This window comes from Ruditapes philippinarum, unplaced genomic scaffold (assembly GCF_026571515.1).
Source record: "Ruditapes philippinarum isolate M1 unplaced genomic scaffold, ASM2657151v2 ctg5272_1_1_1_1, whole genome shotgun sequence".
Classification (NCBI taxonomy): Eukaryota; Metazoa; Mollusca; class Bivalvia; order Venerida; family Veneridae; genus Ruditapes; species Ruditapes philippinarum.
In genome coordinates, this window is record NW_026859831.1 from 50,555 (window position 1) to 72,238 (window position 21,684).

At 30.8% G+C, this 21,684-nt stretch overlaps 1 protein-coding gene across 1 annotated transcript; it reads right to left on the minus strand.

Moving 5' to 3' along the window:
* Positions 1–910: 910 nt before the first annotated feature.
* On the minus strand, positions 911–21,654 carry LOC132758054 (coiled-coil domain-containing protein 93-like). The gene is made up of 21 exons (XM_060749570.1): positions 21,471–21,654; positions 18,895–19,008; positions 17,970–18,064; positions 17,117–17,228; positions 15,983–16,081; positions 13,086–13,142; positions 11,973–12,107; positions 11,570–11,665; positions 11,022–11,072; positions 10,703–10,789; positions 9,784–9,900; positions 9,236–9,298; positions 8,227–8,300; positions 7,419–7,575; positions 6,530–6,601; positions 5,759–5,867; positions 4,366–4,448; positions 3,522–3,559; positions 2,812–2,896; positions 1,763–1,876; positions 911–1,274 (listed from the first exon to the last, which is right to left on the minus strand). The coding sequence occupies exons 1-21, from the start codon at positions 21,564–21,566 to the stop codon at positions 1,230–1,232; spliced, it is 1,899 nt and encodes a 632-aa protein (XP_060605553.1). The 5' UTR covers positions 21,567–21,654; the 3' UTR covers positions 911–1,229.
* Positions 21,655–21,684: the final 30 nt, after the last annotated feature.

The window sequence follows — 21,684 nt, forward strand, 5'->3', positions numbered from 1 at the left end:
TAGATTTTAATCTGCTTTCGCTTATAGTTTACAATATTACTTGTTCCTTGTTATTTATTTATATTTAGGTGATCAATATTGGGGCCATCATAGCCCTCTTTTTTATTTTTTTATCTTGACAGGAAAATGTTTGTTGAGGCAAGCAAAAGAAACTGCTAGCCTGATCTCAAAATAATTTCGCAAGAACATTGTTTAACAGCTGTAAATCACCAGCATCAAATTGTCCCCACGATCATATTGTCATGAAATCATTAAACAGATTTTGTCCAATCATTACAATCTCTATGATCACCATTTGGTTCAAATCGGGTAGTATAATTGTTTGTTTGTTTGTTTCATTTCACTCCTTTTCCCCAACAGTATTTCAGTCATATAGGCGGTTAGTTTCCTAACCATCGCTCCTGGAGAGTCACACCAGTACTAGACTACCTTCCTCCGTGCTAAACTACCAAAGCATCTCCCGGGGATCGAACCCACGCCAGAGAGATAACTGGATTAGAAGTCATCGACTCTAACCCCTCGACCATGGAGGTGGTCCTCGGGTAGTATAAATGTTGATTGATGTTTGGTTTTAATGAACTATTAAAAATCAACCCTCATCATGCTAACTTTGAATAGTCCTGTCTGTCAGGGGTAAGCCTTTGATTCCTTGAGCAAGAAACTTTATTCTCATTGCTTAGTACAGGTTGGTTCCAAGAACTGATTTGTAACAATAAGCTTAAAGCTTCCAACACAACCTAAAATAGATTAGTATAAAATAAACTATTTGTCCTGTATTGAATTTGGAAATGTGAGGGATTTTTATGATAATATGCATATATTGTATGTTATAAATGATTTACCTCCCTTGGTATTAAACCTATAGTTAATTCATCAGAATATAATTTATCAAAATAACACAAACCATGGATTCAGTCACTGATCAATTTAATAGTACTACATATATAATAATAATAATTTAACACAGAAGAATCATCATTCTGACTTCAGAATAACAAGTTTCTTACATAATATAATGCCAGTTACAGTATTTTATTTTTTCTGAATTAAAATCAAGATCATCAAGTCATCCATTTTCATTCATGTAATTCTGCAAAGAGATTTTTCCATTTCCATTGACAATATTGAATAATTATTTTAAGTTGTATAACAATAATCCTAGGAATACACTTTCTGAGTTTATCATGTATCATTTATACACAAAATCTTATCCCTTCTCTTCATAACTTTCATTTCTTCATCTTAGATAAAATCAGTTCATTTTTCCGACATTCCTGAAAAATAATAAGAAGCATTCAGTTTTTAGTTAAGCAAACTGGATATCATCTAATACTTGATACATCTAAATGAAAACAAGAAACAAGACTTGGACAGCACACTCAACTGTTCTCTTGCTTGATAGTAAAACAAGAGCCTGGAAAAATAGGTTTTGACAAAGAGGAAGATTTCATGACATAAACTGACATACATGTACTTCTGAGTCTCAAATAAGTGTGTTAAGTTACATATATATCTTAAGTGGTTGATGAGATATGATTGTGCATGTAAAACTTTAACAAAGGTGTAATGCTGCCACCAACTTACGAAATTTAAGATTACTGGTATATAGAAACTAGTTTGTAAAGAAGAAGATATCTGTAAGAACACCATTTTCTTTCTATCTGTTAAGAATCATTATCTGAAAATCATTGATCCTCTTCAAGCATAATTGTACTTTCAATACATTTAATTGAAAAAGTTTTAACAGTTTTTAATAGCATACCTCTTGGAAATCTTTAACAGTTTTAAAGTAGAGACGTTGTTTCTCTATAAGATCGAGGTAAATATCATTAAGTTGATCCCTTTTCATCTTCTCCTCTTGTTTCTTCCTTTCTACCTATATAACATACATTGAAAAGGTAGTGAATATCACACTTCTTATATAACATATCACATTATCTATATGAATAGTAAATATCACATTACCTATAAAACGCAAATTGTAGGGTAGTGAATATCATATTATATTAATACCGCAGTGAATGGTAGTGAATATCACACTTCCTATTTATAACAATAATTAACTTATCACTCTACCTACTACTACTGAAGGATTGTTATTACTTAATATCACACTACAAAAATACATAGTAGTGGCAGTAAATATCACACTTCCTATGTAAAGCAACAGTTTACATATCACACTTCCAATAACAATAATATCAATCTACCAATATAGCATAATACTGAACGGTAGTGAATACCAAACTAACCTTATGACATAATTATATGTATGCTGAAACATGATGAAAATTGCACTGCAAATAATCGTAAATGATCTATGCGAGTATCTTCAGAGTATGAAAAAACTTTTCTCTATTTTCAAAGTTTAAGATAAATCACTTTAAAAGGTATACGAGTAATTCTGTATCTTATGAAATATTTTCATAAAAATCTATCAACAGTAAAACTATATTGGTTCCATTATTATATGGTTGATTCCCAAAAAAGTTGTAACATGTCTCTTGTTATTTAACATACATGAATATTATACGTAAACAGAATAAAATGTTCTGGAACAAAATATTATTTGCTATTTTAAGTAGGGTTTTATCCATTTTGCAATGATTTTGTGCCTGCTTTAATAGCTTTTAAGGCAATTATCTACCATGTTTATTTCATACAAGCATTTTGGAAGTCTTCTTTTTTGAAATTAAAAATATTTTTGCAGCAGATATAATATAGCTTGATACACTTTATATCTTTGGATTATTTTTTCTAAATCAAGATGAACTATCAATGTTGATTTCTTCTAACTGAGAAGAAAATTACCTTTGCTTTATTATTTTTCACTCCTTCCACAATCTGTTCAAATTGTTTCAAGAATTGTTCTTTATTGGCAGGTGATGACATAGCTCTGTAAAATAAATATTATTTCCCCAGTTTTACACTTATACAGACAAATGAATACCATTTTTGTTTGTTCGTTAAGTTTTTACTCTGATTTAGATTTATTTTTTGTTCTATCTTGAATTCAGTCCACCTAACTGGCTTTCCCTGATATCTAACCGTAACTGTAAATTTCTTGCCAATTGAGTTTTATATTTAGTACTTTAAATAATATGTAAAACAACTAGATCTACATAAAAAATTGTGAAAAAAGGAAATTAGAGACACTAATATGAACAAAACTAGAAATACAAAACATAATATTTTGATCAGATCTGTCCAAGATGCAAGCTAATCTCAATGACATTTTTTCAATAAGAAAATTCATAAGTCACTATAATTAGTTTCCAGTATCAAGAACAGACTCCAGACAATGTCACCAATAACTCACATAAAGCACAAAGTGGTTATAATGTGTCCAATATAAATACTTTGGCATTAAAAATTTCGAATGAAAAAGAAGACCAGTCTATAATGTTACAACCTATAAGCTAGGAGATACAAAGGTTAACCTAATCAAAAGACAAATGTAGGAAGTTTTCGCTAAGGTGAAGTTTTAAGATAAAATTAGACAAGTAGAATCTAATACTCACTGAGAAAAGTTGTCATATATCGAGTTCAGCAAATTGACCTGAAAAATATTCATATATACATATACGTACAAACATGATGAATGGTCTTCACTATTTGCAACATTTTTAGACAATAAAACAACAATACATAGTAACAATTTCTAAAGACGCATCTTCTAACTCAGACCAAAAGTATTATTCTAGTTAACTGACCATTTTGGGTATTTATAGACACTTTGTGTTTGAAAAAGAGTTCTGTTCAATAACCCATAATTTGCTGGAACAGAAAATAATATACAGCCAGGCCAGCCTTCACACCTGTGCACTCCAGTCTATGTGCTGTTGGCTGTCTTAAACTTTATATTTTTATCATGAAATCCCTAAAATTGATAACGAACCATTCAAAAGACAGACAACTGTATAGTTTACAATATTTACCTCCCTTGCCAAAAGTGGCAGTCATTTTGGGTGTTAGTTTTCTATATAATTGACAAAATATGGAAAAAGAAACAACAACAAAAAACAGCTGATCAAGATGAATTGTTTAATAGCATACATATAAGGGAATATATTATTATAGCCAATATGTAGAAGACTTTTATCAGTTTTCATATATATGATAGAATTATGAGAATTTTTCATCTTATCCAAGTCATATAATACATCATATTGGGAACAACCCTCAAAATGGTGGCCACAGGAGGTAATAATTGCTATGTGAAAAGCATCCATATAAGTAATTTCAGCAGGAAAGGGGAGAGAATACAAAATGTACAAATACTCTCAACAATAATGACCTGCCCATGCCTCCAGTATAGAGCTAGACCAACTGGTTATACCATGCAATCTAATAATGTTAACCTACCTCTTTGTTTAAGTAAAGTTTAGTATCATCCAATGTGTTGTACATGGTATAGAACTGCTTTGTTTCCTTATGTGTAGAGGCCACTGGAAATAATAATATTAACACAAAAATGAAAAAATCTAGATTAACACATTAGTTTTGGACAATTGAAAGTATTTTTTCAAACATATATTTCTAAATAAATGAATTTAATGGAGTTAATATGACAAAACATGTACTTGCAAGAATAGAATTGTTATAATAGTACAATTATATAATTATTTAAATATTAATTTAGTTGAGTAACAATTAATTTTAGTTGAGTAACACTTATTTCTAATCTTTTTTTAAAGAACTTTTTTTGAACCTTGGTGGTATTAAGAAGTGAATTGCAAGTTTGCAATTACAATTTGTTAATTTGCAGTTACACAGACAGACAGTTATTTCATTTAAAATTTAATCACTGTTTTAATCAGCTGACATACACAATTTATTTTTTCGTTTAGGTTTTCTGTGTGAATGATCATAGATGATGAATATCCATTGAATTTCTATAAACCAATGAACAAAACTGAGGATATATCAAATTTAATAATCATCTTTTTCATATTAGTGGTAAATATTAATTGATCATTGGCTCATACGCACACAATACTGGTTTTAGACAGGATGTCAAATGATAATTTGTAAAATGTTATTACAAATAGAGAATTTTTAACACATATGAAAATCCCAATTGGTCATTTTTCACAGTTAAAACTTATCTTTCTTCAAAAGCAGTTGATAGGTGGAACCAAAACAACTGATCAACTACCAATGACTCTGTGTAACTGTGGTGTTATAGGAGATACAAACTAAACTGGCGAGCCTAACAATAAAAAGACCAGGAGACTAAATATATGACCCACCTTGATTATACAGCTCTACCAGTAGACTAAATATATGACCCACCTTGATTATACAGCTCTACCAGTAGACTAAATATATGACCCACCTTGATTATACAGCTCTACCAGGAGACTAAATATATGACCCACCTTGATTATACAGCTCTACCAGGAGACTAAATATATGACCCACCTTGATTATACAGCTCTACAGGAGACTAAATATATGACCCACCTTGATTATACAGCTCTACAAATATATGACCCACCTTGATTATACAGCTCTACAAATATATGACCCACCTTGATTATACAGCTCTACAAATATATGACCCACCTTGATTATACAGCTCTACAAATATATGACCCACCTTGATTATACAGCTCTACAAATATATGACCCACCTTGATTATACAGCTCTACCAGGAGACTAAATATATGACCCACCTTGATTATACAGCTCTACCTACAAATATATGACCCACCTTGATTATACAGCTCTACCTAGACTAAATATATGACCCACCTTGATTATACAGCTCTACAAATCTTCTCTGGTACTGACTTAGCTCGGCTCGTGACGGCACCTCGTCAATCTTCCTCTGTAACGCAGCTATCTCACGATTCTTTCTTGCCTACAATAAAACAATAAAAACAATGTTATGAATAGCATTATGCTACATAATTTATATCAACATCCTAAATAAACACATATAATTTTAAACTTTTAAAACAAGACAAGAACATAATACACAAATGAATCCCTTAACAGTCAATTAAAAAGCCGAGTTATGATAAAATGTCCTGAAGTATGAAAATTTAATGTTTGTGATGATGTTCAAGTTTCAAATAATCAAAACGGAAAAATCCAGAGAGGTTTGTTAAAACTAAAATTTAACACTCTTAGGTGTCAGCAACCAAACAGACAAACAGGACAAAAACAATTCAACCCTAAATTCACAGATGTAGGGGTATAATACTTTAAGTTATATAATGTTTGACACCATACATAAACAATACAGAAGAAAATTATAATTCAAATTATGCTTCTTAACATACAGCAAACTATTGAATATCCAAGATTCTAACAAAATCATCTACGGATTGAACATATAACAAATTAAAAACTACAGAAAATAACAAATATACACATGAAATTTGCTTTCAAGCATTAATAAACTTTTTTCGTAGCTTCATGTTTTACCTGATTTAAACCGCCACCCCCAATTGCAATAGTCACCTTACATTTTAATAAATACTTAAACATATAATCAGAAAGAACATATTTTATATTTACCAGTAATAGCCTGATCTTATGAAGTTTTTCTTTGTCTGCATCATATTGTTTTTCTATAAGTCCAGCTCTAGCCTGAAATAATAAATGTATAATTCAATACATCTATAATTATAATTGGTAATTTATTGGCAACAGAAGGCTCCTTAAGAAGTTAGCAAGAAGGAGCAAGTTAGCCTTCTGGTTAGTATGCCTGTCTCTAAATCAAGAGATTGTCAGTTCAAGCCCTATTCCTGCTATAGCCTTCATTTCTTATTTCCTCATATGACATAAATACTATAAATTTGTTCCAGAAAAAACTCCTAGGAAATGGATCTGATGAGCTTCAAGCATTGATCAATAACTGAGCTAACATGAAAATATTGCAACAAATATGAAAAGCCATTTTTTTCAGTTAGAAAATACATATGTATTTCAGTAAAAAATGGAAAGATTAATATATACATGTATTACACCTGTAATTTTTGTACTATATTTGCTTTAAAATCATATCTAAGACCTGCTTAATTGAAAAACTACAATCACTCAATGATTGATTTTACAGTACTCGTATGTTAACCCTTAACCTGCTGGAAACAAAAGTGATCAGCCTCTGCCACCAGTATAGAGCCAGGCCAGCCTGCACTTCTGTGCAGTCTGACAAGTCCCTATACTATTGGCAGCTCAATTTTTTGTATTTCATAATGAATTCCCTTAAACTTTAAATGGACTGTTTCAAATTCAAAGCTGGACAGATCCCTTATAAGAATATAGCAGTTTAAGCGTTAAAGGATAAAACAATGTTTGTACACTAGATCAGGAAGCCATTTTTAATGCAGCTAAAAAGTTCTTTGAGAAAATTTATTTAAAGGTTTAAAGAAATGTTTGATTTAGAAACTAAATATATACGTACCCTATCCTCTGAAATTTCTCCATCTGTTTCTTTTTTCAACTGATCTATATTGGCCTTTAATCTCGCCATTTCTTCCTTACAATGAGCTTTAAACTCTTGCTCTTGTTTCTTTAAGTTCTCATTCATCGCAACCAAAGATTTCAATGTGGCGAGTATTCTAAAAGGTAAAGTTAATTGCACATGTATATTCAAAGCAGATTAAAAAAAAATGTTTCATTAACACTTAATTTTCATAATATTTTATATGACAACTCTTAAAAAAATTCTTCTCATTTATGTTTTACCAGATTTCTTTGGATGGACTTTTTCATCAAACAAAAATCATTTGACAGTTTGTTTTGATTCACTACTCGGTAATAATCAAAGGGGCCTCTCTTTGCAGTAAACAAAAAATAGACTCATTCTGTAACAACAGAAAAGGCTTCTAATCCATTTCAGAAGAATGTCCATACGTAACAAAAAAGTACAAGCATGCCCCTGTGTAGAACAAAAGAAGCAAGGTAGCTTCATTATCTGAGATAAATGTTTCCTGTATAATTTAAACACAAAATGGCACAAAGCTAGTGATTTGATAGTAGCAAGCTTTCTAATGGGTCACTATCCATATAAAGTAATCATGATACATTCCAGCAACCTTATTTATATGTTAAACTTTAATAATTCATTAGAAATTGCTTTTTCCATATTAAATAATATTGTAATAAAAAATGAAACTTTTCATATGTCAACCTACAACAGAAAATTAAAGAAAACAACAATGTAGCAGTAATAACTACAGTATGGTGTTAATATGATAAACAGAAATTACCCTTGGTTTTCATCTGTTTCCATTTGATTCAGTTTCTCCATTTCTTCATCAATCTTTCCACTGTGAGCCTGGGCCTGAAGTATTCAACATATATTTGATAAATTTGCAAAACATACAAAACCTTGTAACAATCAAAATTAATATAAAATCCAATTTCTTAGTCTTTGGAAAAATAGTACTTGTAAATGACTTCTTTGATTATGGTCTTTAGTAACAAAATGCAAAAACAAGAATTGCTAATTAAGACCTTCATTACAAGTTAACTTTAAACACATATTAACTCTCAGGAGTGAAAAAACAAAGCATTCTGTTAACAGAAGGAACATATGCTTTATGACATTGTAATAATGAATTAAGAAATTTTGAGATGCTTGCAACCTGATGGAAATTAGAGCTGAATAAGAAATAATATGTTACAAAGGTGGCAAAATGTAAACAAAGTAGTATTTTGACTTCCATACACAATACTAAATCACCATGAGTGTACTAATTACAGAAACAAAAAGATGCAAAAGATTTCTTATCTACATATTTCTTATCTACATGACCAGGTGAAAGATCTTTTTGGAAACTGTAAGAGGATGCCAAAAGTAAAAAACTTTTGAGAAATAATAAAAATAAATCATTTTTGAGGCTTAAAGGAACTCCACTGAGGTCCAAAAGTCTAGAAATACATAATTTGAAATTCTTACATAGTTCTTCAAATAAAGCACTTAAAACAGGAAGATATGCAGAAGATAATGAAGAAATAGACTCAGAAATAAATTGAAGGTCTATTTTTGATGTTATTCTCAGCTCAATTTGAGTGTAAACCATTGCAACACTTTTCAATTTTGGGTCAATTTTCACAACTAAAATGATTATCCTGGAAAAAAAAACCAGAATAAGCTAATGATATAAAATGTCACACACAAGTTATTGGTGTAGACCTACATCAAATAGAACACTTATGCCTTCAAGCAAAGATAAAGAGTACTGACAGTAAGGTTTAAAAAAATTGTGTATTAACCTCTTTGAGTTTTTCCTGGGTTTCCATGTAGGCCTTGTGAAGCTCAGCATGTTTTTCTTGTACCTGTAATCACATCAATTTACTGTAAAGTAAGATATTTCAGCAAGACCAAAATTTCGCAAAAATCAAAATTTCTGACTACATCTTTTTGTAATTGGTGAGGTCAAATATTTGCAAATTTTCTACTTTCAGTTGTGTTGAAGTTATCTGGTACTAACATGTTCAGTGAACATTAATTTTTGTGGTAATCTTCAATGAGCAAAATTTAATCCCAAACAAAAATGTCTGACTTTAAAGTAAATTCTGTTATTATCACATGACATATTTTGGCAATGTAATATAACCACTAACATTCTTTCTGTTATATATTCATGATATATTCAAGAAACAAATTTGATTGTTTTTTACTGCAAACAGTTTGTGTTTTATGCATGTGATGTAAAAGACTATTATATTTGTTTAGCTTCATGACTTAATTTAATGAAATTCAGTATTGAACCTAAATTCATTCAAAATCAATTTAAATCCTCAAGATAAAGTAAATGAACCTGCTGTAGCTTGTCTGTGTTTTGTTGTATTTGTTTGCCGAGGGCTGCAGTTATACGTTTATGTTGTTGTGCCCCACCCACTCTCTCACTCTTCTCTATCTGCTCTATCTCCGCTTGCTGAAATATCCAACATAGAAATATAGTCAACATTTAAATAGATTCAATATTTAAAAAGATTCAACATTTAAAAAGATTCAACGTAGAAATATATTCAACATAGACAGATATTCAGCAATTAAGTATACTCAACATTTTAATGTATTATACAATCTATATACAGCTTTGAAATTCCTTTCCCTATTTGGCTAACAAGCAACTTTTTGTAAAACCTACAGGTAAATATCAGAGTATATTCACTGTATTTTTCTTCTAAAAATAATTTTTTGAGTATATTCACTTTTTTTTTCCGCTAAAAATAGATTTTCTGGAAAGCCCACAAAAGACACGTGCTATGACATGATGTAACACCAAGTTTGTTGTTATTTTCCTGAGAAAAATTGGGCAACTTGTTAATAAACGTCAAATTTGTCTATTTTAGTTATTATCTTTATATTTTTAAGAATATTTCAAATGTAGCGTGCCAATGCACTTCTTAAAATGTTGGAGCCAAATAATGGAAAAAAAAGACAAGCTGAAATATGTTGATTTCCATCGTATTCAATGGCAGATTTGATATGCTACATAAAAGTGATTTATAAACTATATAATAAAACAGATACATACATTTTTAGCTGGTGAATATGATGTGATATGTACTGAAAATATTAATATTGACCGCGGTTATTCACCAGCTAAAAAGTCCATATTTGTAAAATATTCAATATACATGTGGGAATTTCTTCAAGATTTAACATATCTTTGTCACACCTACTGGTTAACTTGCATATTTTCATCATAATATTATCATCATCATATTTACCTTTTCAGCATATTCCGAAGCAATCTGTTGTATCTCTGCAGACTGCATACCAACAATAGACCCTACAGTACTTGCCGTCAACTTACCCTGAAACATCATATCAAACATCTGTTTGTGAAACACAACAAAAAAATGAAAGAAGCATATGTTACTAGAAGCTGGACAAGAACTCAAAACTGAGTTTAAAAGTATTTTTATTTTCTATGTAAAATATTCCATTCAAATCTGTTAAACAACTCATAAAATATAATCATTTTTGGGGTTCACTTTGAGCACACACTGGTATCAAATTATTCTATATTTTAGTTAGGTAACCTACCTCCTGCATTCCCATAGCAGACATACCACTCATTAACATGTTTATACGCTTCTGAAACATTCAATTATACAATTTACCATGAATATATTTTTAAAATCATAAATTAGAACTATTCCAGACATAATAGATTTTACAAAAAAAAAATTCTAATTCAAGGCCTCAATCGTTATAAAACTTGAGCTTGAATCAAATAAAATACATGCTTATTCAAAAAAATTCCTGACTTTGCTTATTGGTTAAATGATTTCTGTTGCCAAGTGATAAAATATCATTGTCAACATCTTTCAAAACCATAATTTCTTTTTCCAAGGTTAAACTACATGTAAAGGAATTCTGTAATCTCAAACATTTAGATATCAAACATTTAGATCTATGAATTGGTAAAAAAAAAAAAAAAAAATGTACATGTGATTAATAAAAATACTTAGATTTGAGACAGAACTCATAAAAAAGTTTTATAAATAAGAGGCCTGATTTAAAAAAAAACAAACATATTCTACATGTAGGACACCATTAAATCTTATCAATTAGACCTGATAATTTCTCACCTCTTCCTCAGCCTGCAGCTCCTCCAGAGTTTTTTCCCCTTCTTCCCCACCTACACCAGCAGCTGCTGCTTTCTTCTTCGCAGCCTTTTCATCATCCTGTTTATTTACAAAAAAAAAAACAAAGAAAAAAAAAACAATAAAGAACTGATATTCAACAGCAATTTTACACTTCCATGAAAATATCTAAAGTCACTCACTCTTAACAAATAATATTATATTTAGGTTTTTGATAATTACTTAGGTACAATTATTCATTACCAAAGTTAATTTTATGACACAAACAGTGCAACACTCACTGTTGTTGTACAGTTATAAAAAAACAACCTCATGTTAATAACTTTCATCAATATTGGAATACATACATAAAAAAAAAAATCTCAAGTTACAATTTACCAGTACTGACCTGTTCTTTCTGGTCAGTCTTACTGAAGCCGTATCTACGACCATACTCTAGTAGTGTAGACTGGACCCTCGTCTCCTCGTCCCGCAGTTTATCTATGTCATGACGCTTGTACTTCCTCTCTGGCTTGTATGCTGACTGAAAATACAGAAAGTTGTGATTAATTTTCTCATAATTCAATACAAAACAAGACGTGGTTGGAGTTGCTCCACACCCATGTGAACATGTTTATAAGAAATCAACCATTTCCATTAATAAAGAAAAAAAATAAAGAAATATCCAAAGTAGGACTTGAACTATTGTCCTTTCTTATTTCATAGGGAAGCACTTAACCAATTGTACTATTGCAGATGTGATGACAGTTATTATGCTTTAAGTTAGTGTGACTTTTCAAAACATTAAAAAGTATATGTTCAATATTAATTCTCGGGAATTTGACCGGCAGAAACAAAGTGGGATCAAATATTTAAATGGGAACTATAATATATTCATAACTGACAGGTCAATAAAGTTTATAATTTTCTTTTTAAACAAAAAGTACTGTCACGTTGTTTCCTTATTCTTTGGTCATAACTGTTTTTCTTTGCCTCTTTGTGTATCATTTCAGGCACCAGTGGGCACTTGAATAGGACCACCAAACATTCTGTAAGCTAGACAAATAGCTTTCTCACATAAAAGTATCCGAAGTCCCTGTTTGTTTGAGAACTGTGGGTTCAAGTGATTATGGGCAAGTGATTTGCAGTTGACTACCTCAACTATTGGGCCACATTGGCCCCTGATAATATCTGGAGAGAGTAATCTCAAAAAATGCCTCTGTCTTTTAATGCAAAATATTCAACTGCTATCAATAGTAAGTCAAGCATTTACAGTGAATGTGAACCAGTTTAAAATACAAAAATAAGAAAAATACCAATTACAGTCACTCCTGTAGCATTATAAGATACAGTAACATTCTTGCATGAAATATGGCAATAAAAATATGGATCAACATGATTATTCTAAATTGTTCAGAAAATGGAAAAAGATATCTCTGTACTTTGTTTTTCTTGGGGAAAAGAAATCTTTAATAAGCATTAAAAAATTTAAATCTTAAAATTCTAGGTATATTTCCTTTACCTTCACTTCTGCAACAGTACTGGTTGCCTTCTCTTTTACTGTTAGAAAAGCTTCATCCTGAAATGTATACAGTGAAACTTGGTTACAGAAATGTATACAGTGAAACTTGGTTACAGAAATGTATACAGTGAAACCTGGTTACAGAAATGTATACAGTGAAACTTGGTTACAGAAATGTATACAGTGAAACTTGGTTACAGAAATGTATACAGTAAAACTTGGTTACAGAAATGTATACAGTGAAACTTGGTTACAGAAATGTATACAGTAAAACTTGGTTACAGAAATGTATACAGTAAAACTTGGTTACAGAAATGTATACAGTGAAACTTGGTTACAGAAATGTATACAGTGAAACTTGGTTACAGAAATGTATACAGTGAAACTTGGTTACAGAAATGTATACAGTGAAACTTGGTTACAGAAATGTATACAGTAAAACTTGGTTACAGAAATGTATACAGTAAAACTTGGTTACAGAAATGTATACAGTGAAACTTGGTTACAGAAATGTATACAGTAAAACTTGGTTACAGAAATGTATACAGTGAAACTTGGTTACAGAAATGTATACAGTAAAACTTGGTTACAGAAATGTATACAGTGAAACTTGGTTACAGAAATGTATACAGTGAAACTTGGTTACAGAAAACTCATCAGGACCTTTACATTTTGTATTCTATATGATATCCGAGATCACTTACAACCAAAATAAGGAATAAGTAATTCTAATAAACAAACAAAACATTGGGAACAGCCCATTACATGCACAATTATATACAGGTAGTCTTTGACAAGAAACAGAAAAACTTGCAATGTCAAAATTATTCATGATTCATTCAAATACTATACCAACAACTAGCCTAATTAAACAAGAGTAGCTACACTTAATAATCTATGCATGCAATCTATTGTCAAGATAATGACTATAAAAAACGTTCCTGACAGGAGGCCAAAATAGCTGTCGTAAATACATTTTGGGTCGCCTCAAAAAGCACTCTATGTTGTATTTGATATACCAAAAATGCCCCCTGAAATCCAAAATGGGCCGCCTCAGAAAAAATTCTAATGACAACCCTGACTGCTTAAAATCATTCACTAAAAACATGTACTGTACACAAAACACACCTCCAACTAAGGTTATACTAACAAAGGATTCAAATGTTATACAAACTATCTTCATTCGGTAACTTCGATCAGACAAATAGACAAGATGATAACCTATTTATTTTGTATCAAGCTTGTTCTGTCACGTTTCAGACATCATTTACATCATATTTACTAACACAAGAGATAGTTTGACATTGACACCATGACTGGTTTTATCTTATTATGATAATATTTTGACCAGACTATGTACACAATATTACATACTACATTTGATATATAAAACTGCCCAGGTCACAATGTACCATGTAATTGATAAATAAAGTTAATTTGATAAATACAATGACTATCAAGTGCAGAAGTACCAATAATATTTACTTTGTATATAAAACTATGATATATTATGATAATGAGTCAAAATTTAAACCTACATGTATATAATATCAACAACGACCTTTTTATTGAAGTATGACCCAGTAACGAGTAGTTACCAACAAGCTCTGATATATAAAAGATTGTATAACCTATGAAGATTTATATTGTATATTATTTATAAAAGCACTGTTCTGATCTGGTCAATTAGCCATGACCACGCTTCCACAAAATTAAAAGACTGGTACACCCCTTTAATATGTGTAGACCTGATGACTGCATACAAGCGATACATTCTTTCAAAGGATAAACAAATATTCTATCATAGCCAGTTGTAAGCAATATTACAATCATAGATCTATGTTTTGGTCAATATATTATTTTCTGACCTGAAAAATGTAATATGAACCTTGTACAATCATCCTCGGTTGATATAACTTTTTTTTCAGGTTAAAAAAACTATATATCCTTAGTGCGGTAAACAGTTAACATTCCTTTTAAAATTTATTAGGAATTACCCGTAACTGCACTTAGGCAACAATATAGACCTCAACTTAGTTTATAATTGTATTATATTGCCAACTCAACTGTAAGATCTAGATTTTTTCCATCACAGCAAAAAAACAAACAACATCTGATAACATAACACACCACTAATATTAATCAGTCTATCAGGGGAATTTTAGGAAATGCATCCTAAAAAGCAAAGTTTATAACCCTTTCAGTCAGGTGATAAATCACTATAAATAACTTTTTATCTGTAATTATTTACATAAATCTGATGTACTTATTATCATCAATTATTTAATTTGCATTTACAGATAAAATGTATGCAGCAAAACAGATAAATCAGCAACATAAAGACAAGCAGCATTCTGTGTAACAGGAAGCAGAAACCTTACAGCTAAGCCAAAGGATAATGGGTTTGAATCCTCCATAGGTGATTGACTGATTAAAACCATACTATAGTAACTACACCTGTATTGTTTTATGAAAACAACATGCACATGAAAAAAACTTGCTTCACTATCAATAAATTATGTTTTTAAACTTAAATTCAATTGAGAATAATGGTCATCATGTCCAATCAGGTAGCTAGCTACCTCAAAAGAAAAAACTTAACTTCCTCAACAGGACTGTAACCAAGGTTGGTGATCACTAACCTTAACCTGCATGGACCGAAAGTTAAGTGATTAGCCATAGTTAGACCAGTCTGCACACCTGTACAGTTCTGACCTGGCTTTATTACACTTTCAACTAACTTACTTTACAGTCCCATCTTGATAGGTCCAAATCTGATAATGGACAGATCCATAAATTAAAGCTTGACAAGTCCATTTAATAAATTTAGTATGTTAAGGGCTAATGTTACATTAACTACTCTACATATGTGAACTACACACAAATTGTTAACTGACCTCTGGAGTGGAATGGTTTTTGTTGAATTGTGACACTGAGAAGTTTCTGATATAGTCTCCCAGCTCCTCTCTTGTTTCAATAGCACGCTTCACCAGCCACTGTAACATTACATATCACTTTGAAATTCTGATAATTTCTAATAATAATAAAGCTAATAATAATCAATACAGTTTTAGGGACAATTACACTTTATAGAAATAGACCTGATGTTTCTGTAACCAGCACACTTAAAATTAGCAACAGCTAATAGCATTTTTAATTTTGTTATGCTGTTCATTTTTGTTTATGATTTTTATCATTTCATTTCTCATTCACCACATATCAGGGGCAACTGCTGCCCCCTCCCCCATTCCCCAATATTGATTCAATTAAAAATGGCTGCCACATTACAATTTCACACATGTACAACGAGCGTGTACTGGTAAAGCACATTTTATCCTAATGTTTTTCATGCATATAATTAAATACTTTTACTAGTATCTAAGTAAAGCAATTATAATTTACATGTTACACATGTTAAAGTTTACCATTGTATTAAAATAATAAACTAGAGGGAACCAAACAGAATCATGGACCATTTAAGCAGAACATTGTAAATTGTAAGTAGAATCATGGGCTCTCTAAGTAGAATCATGGACTCTAATCAGAACCATGGACAACATATTAAGTAGAGCCATGGACAACATATTAAGTAGAACCATGGACTATCCAAACAGAACACCAGTGCAGTCTTAACAGGCTTTATACAAATGGCTATAACTAGTTTAACCAGTTTTAAATTTTCAAATATCTAATATTCCCAAATTGATTATCAACAGTGCCAAAACTGGAAACTGAAAAGTCCTTTATGAAATTATGAAGGAAAAACCTTAAAAGTTCAAAACTGTCATAAAAGGTATGCCAAAGAAACAAGAAGGTCCAAGAACCTTAAATTCTTCTGATTGATCTGACAGGTTGTATAAAGAAATTTTAAAAGAATGCAGCTGAACTTACAACATATATATATGTAAATCAAAGGGAAGTGTATAAATTATGATATTTCTGGTCAGACTATGACAAAATATTTATCACTATTCAAGACTGACATTTCATTAAAATAAAACATCTACCATATGATATATATACATGTATACCTGAACAACTGGGTAAATATGTATAAAATCAAGACCCTGGATTTGATGAGGCTCTATTCTATGTGGACATTTCATCCTGGGCAGTACTGCTACAATCTTCTCAGTCAAAGCACTGAAAGCATTCACATTTATTATTTCATTTTTTAAATTTATTTATATTTTGTTTTTGTTGGCTTTTAAGTCGCAACAACACATTAGAGGTCATATGACGACTTTCCAGCTTTACTGATGGTGGATGACCTTATGTGCCTGTCTGTGCATTATTTCAGGCACAAGCCATCACCTAAGTAGAACAACCAACATTCCATAATCTAATTGTATAGTGAGTGCCCATGAAATGAAATAATTCAGCATCCATCAGTACTAGTAGTAAGGGGCAAGTGAATAAAACTCTATAATATTAACTATCATTTCCCTGTTGTAGGGGCAGGGTTTGCTACCATTTGTTCGTTCGGAAAATTGTGATATACAACTGTGAGCGGCTTAAAAGAGAAAAGAACTGATTAAGCTTACTTTCAAACCTTGAATTTAGAATGTTATAACCAACAATTTATTCATCCATTTATGTACATATATGTAATAATATGTATTTTATAGTATGTGCTTGTTTAAAAATATTCTATTATTCATGTCTATGCACCCAATAACAAGGACGACACTAGAATAATAAGGGATTTTTTTTGTTATCCATTGTACTGTGTTGCATGCCATGGTTAATATGCTTGTATTTTGTATAATATTTTAAGATTACAACATAGGCTTTGCACAAGAAAGTTTACAAATAAATTTGCAATTTTTTTAATGTTTTAATATATAAACCAAAGAGTGTAGTAAAGTGTACAAATGTACATACATTTTCTGACCAATGGTAGAGTTTTCCTGGAACAGCAGATCAACATCTATATCTACATTACATGTTGTGATACACCAGGTCATTCCACCTACAACCTGTTTACAAAAAACAATTATGTCATAAGTGGTGTGAGCTATTTTGATCAGCCCATATGTTGAGTCAGAACTGTAAATGCAACTAACCAAAATAAACAATGATTAGATAACTACATGAGGAAAATAAACAATGTAACAGATTGTTAATGAGTCAATACTGAACACATCTTCTTAAATGTAAAACCTATATAACTAATGGCCTGATATTTAATTCTCACCATGTACTAAATATCTTACTTGTCCTTACAATCTGAACAAAACCATTAATCACTTTGTATGTATGTATTCTAGGCTTAATGAGGGTCCATCCGCCTTTTCAGACACTGAGAGTACGGACCCCAGACATGTCACCATTCATGTCCTTAAAGGTTATAATCTGGTAAAAGCTAACTTATGAATTTTGAATTCAGTAATAGTTCACTGATGATACTAAATTATATTTAAGTCGATTTTTGTGATGTTTACTATTTTTATACCTGGAAGGCCAATGAGACCATTATATGCATCATGGGGGGGGGTGTATAATGTGCTGCTGCCGAAATAAATGATCACATCTTTCAGCTTGATTAACTGATAAGGTTTTGCAAATTAAACCATGTATTTATTCAATAAGTATAGCAATCAATTTATTAGTCACTTTAAAGGAAAACTGACTGAATAGCTAACAGTGCAGATCTTGTTTGCTCTGGTCACATGGGTAGATTCAGTTGCCATCAGCAGTTTAGAGGTTAAGTAAAAATCTCTTGATTCTTTTAACTTCTTTTAACATTTCTTCATTAATGAATACTTGATTTGATGTTGTCTGTCAATAGTATATCAGAAAAACAAACCTTGTCAAAGGGAGATAATCCCTTAATTCTTGCCCTGAAATAGCCTGCTGCAAGGAGAAGTTCAATTGTTTGTAAAAGCTTGACATTCTGTTCCTCATCTTCACGTACATCAAACTGGAAGTATTACATTATCACAAACATGTACATGTGTAATTGACAAATGTCAATGAAACCTTTAGATATATGTATATGACATGATTCCTTTATGAAATACACTTATAATATCTTTGTCCTTGAATAAATGAAAATTGAAAGCTTTACAGTCATCTCTGAATGAAAGCAGAAACCACCATCAATGTCTAACTTGTGCAAAAAAAAAGATTTTTTTCTTACAGTAAAGTGCTCCATGAAAAGGACTTAACTGCAGTATCATAAAGTACATGACAATGTAACATAATTATCAAAGTTATTAAGTAATTAATCAAAGCCAATACCATTATGTTCAATCTCCCATGTTTCTAAGATAAGTTTTATTTCAAGTCGGCAAGTTTACAACATAAGCTCTTAGAGCTTTTATAACTGACTGTAATTTTAACATAAAGTATAACATCAACTTTGATAACAGCTGCAATAAAAATTGATTAGGCATAATGTACACATATAAAACAGTCCTTTTTTAAATCAAACATTAATCAATAAAAATAAATCAGATGCTAATAAAACTAAAATGACAGTATACTTAATTCTACATCACTAGCTAGTTTATTCAATCAATACTTACAATATTAAATATCTAAAATCAGTTTACTAAAAGTTCATTAATATATCGATTTAAACAATTTAAATAATTAATGAATAGATAAATAGAAAATAAAATTAAATAAATTAAAAAATATATATCTTTTTTAGTATTAATAATACTAAAATTCATTTTTTTTTAGCTATTTTTAAATATATGAAAGACTATGGTTTAACAAATAAATAAAACAAATACAGAGGGACAATAAGTCAACAGTTGAACTCATATAAGATTCTAGGTTAAGATTCTTAACATACACCTGGTGATTAATAGGTAATAATAAGCGAGTGGCTTCAATGTCCTTTTCCAATTTAACTTTAATTATTTGTGATAAAACAAACCAATATATTAATAAATTAAATAGTACTGTAGGCCGAGTTGACAAGTTGGAATAGGGGCAAGCTGACTCAGGGGCAAAGTACGTTTTAGGGCCAAGCTGACCCTGATTCACCCAGAGCCTTTTTACTATAGAAGTAATCTGAGTGATTTTGTAGAAAAAACTGAATATTGAATATTGCAGGGTCTTTCAAATAGAATGGTCTTGAAACGCGCTATGTTAACCCTTCTCGCTGCAATTAAACATGTCTCGGTATAACTCGGTATAGTTTGCTATACGCAAATTATGTAAATGTTCAAGAAAAGGGCAAATATTAAATACAAGAGCAAAAATGAAAATTTTAACGACATGATGTGATTTAAAAATCTTTAAACTTGTGAAAAAAGGATAAATATTTCAGAAAATAATGTTTTTTAAAGCCATATTTGTTGAAAAACATAGATTGCTTGTTCAGAATATTTGCCGATAAACGGCGACATTTTGAAAAAAGCACCATATTAAACATCAAATATTTGCAATAACATCGTGAAATATTAGAATATCTTTACATGATACGATTTAATAACATCTTTTCTCTGTAAAATCAATTTCTATTTTGTTATTGAACAATGCATAAATTTAAAAAAGCTCATGAAACTCGGACCTATTTTCAAATTTGAGCAGTAGATTTTTACCTTGACACCGGGAATGAAAAATTCCTAATTTCATTGCAAATCTATAAAATTGTTACTTTTAAAGTAAAAACTGATAATATAATGTTAGTTAGTTTTTAGTATTTTTTTTTATCTTATAATTTGATTTTTGAACGGTGATGTGCTATGCCAGATAAAAGTCTGTAGATAACCCAATCACGTGACTCAACCGAGACAGCTTTTTTAGTAAAATTGGTCCGTCTCCAGACCTTTCTATTTGAAAGACCCTGAATATTGGAACAGTTGACAAAAGAAATATTGGGTAAAAGGTTAATAATAAATGAGGACAGAATCTTACGTCTAGCAAATATTCCATAATTTAGATTTTATGGTTTTGACTGATTTCAAATTATTCATATTAAATGATATTTTTCGTTTACTTTTATAAGGCGGTGGGATGCAGTGGGTTTGCGGTACTGGCTCTTGTTTCTAAACTAGCTACGCAACATGCACCTGTGTATTGAAAAAGGACATTACGTGGCTTTTAAGTATAGACCATTTTTAGAGGGAACCTTACAAAAAGGGTGGAGCCTAGCAGATTTATAAGACAACTGCCTGTGTGTCCACATCAAATTCTAAACATTCGGCAAAATGAAAATATTATATAAGAATAATACTTCAACTTCATTTCCGTCTGCGTCAATTTGTGTATTGAAAAAGGACATTACGTGGCTTTTAAGTATAGACCATTTTTAGAGGGAACCTTACAAAAAGGGTGGAGCCTAGCAGATTTATAAGACAACTGCCTGTGTGTCCACATCAAATTCTAAACATTCGGCAAAATGAAAATATTATATGAGAATAATACTTCAACTTCATTTCCGTCTGCGTCAATCTGGTTTCCAGAAGCTCTCACAGAACCAGACCTTGGTTTTCCAGCAAAAAGACTCCCACTGGCCGCCATTTTGTTCAAGTCACATGATCAAAATATTGGTTTCGGCAATGTTCTGATTTTACCCAAATCGAGATTTGGCGGAATGCAACGAACTTAAAATAGGTCAAGCGTAGCACATCGAACGCCT

What these genes read in the sequence shown, in the direction of transcription:
- LOC132758054 (XM_060749570.1), bottom strand. Translation starts at nt 21,566, where the DNA reads ATGGCGGCCAGTGGGAGTCTTTTTGCTGGAAAACCAAGGTCTGGTTCT. An exon ending in CTTCGGAATATGCTGAAAAG is followed by an intron (nt 9,901 to 10,702) that starts GTAAATATGATG and finishes TGGATATTTCAG; the next exon opens with CAAGCGGAGATAGAGCAGAT. An exon ending in GAAACAGATGAAAACCAAGG is followed by an intron (nt 7,576 to 8,226) that starts GTAATTTCTGTT and finishes TTTACCTTTTAG; the next exon opens with AATACTCGCCACATTGAAAT.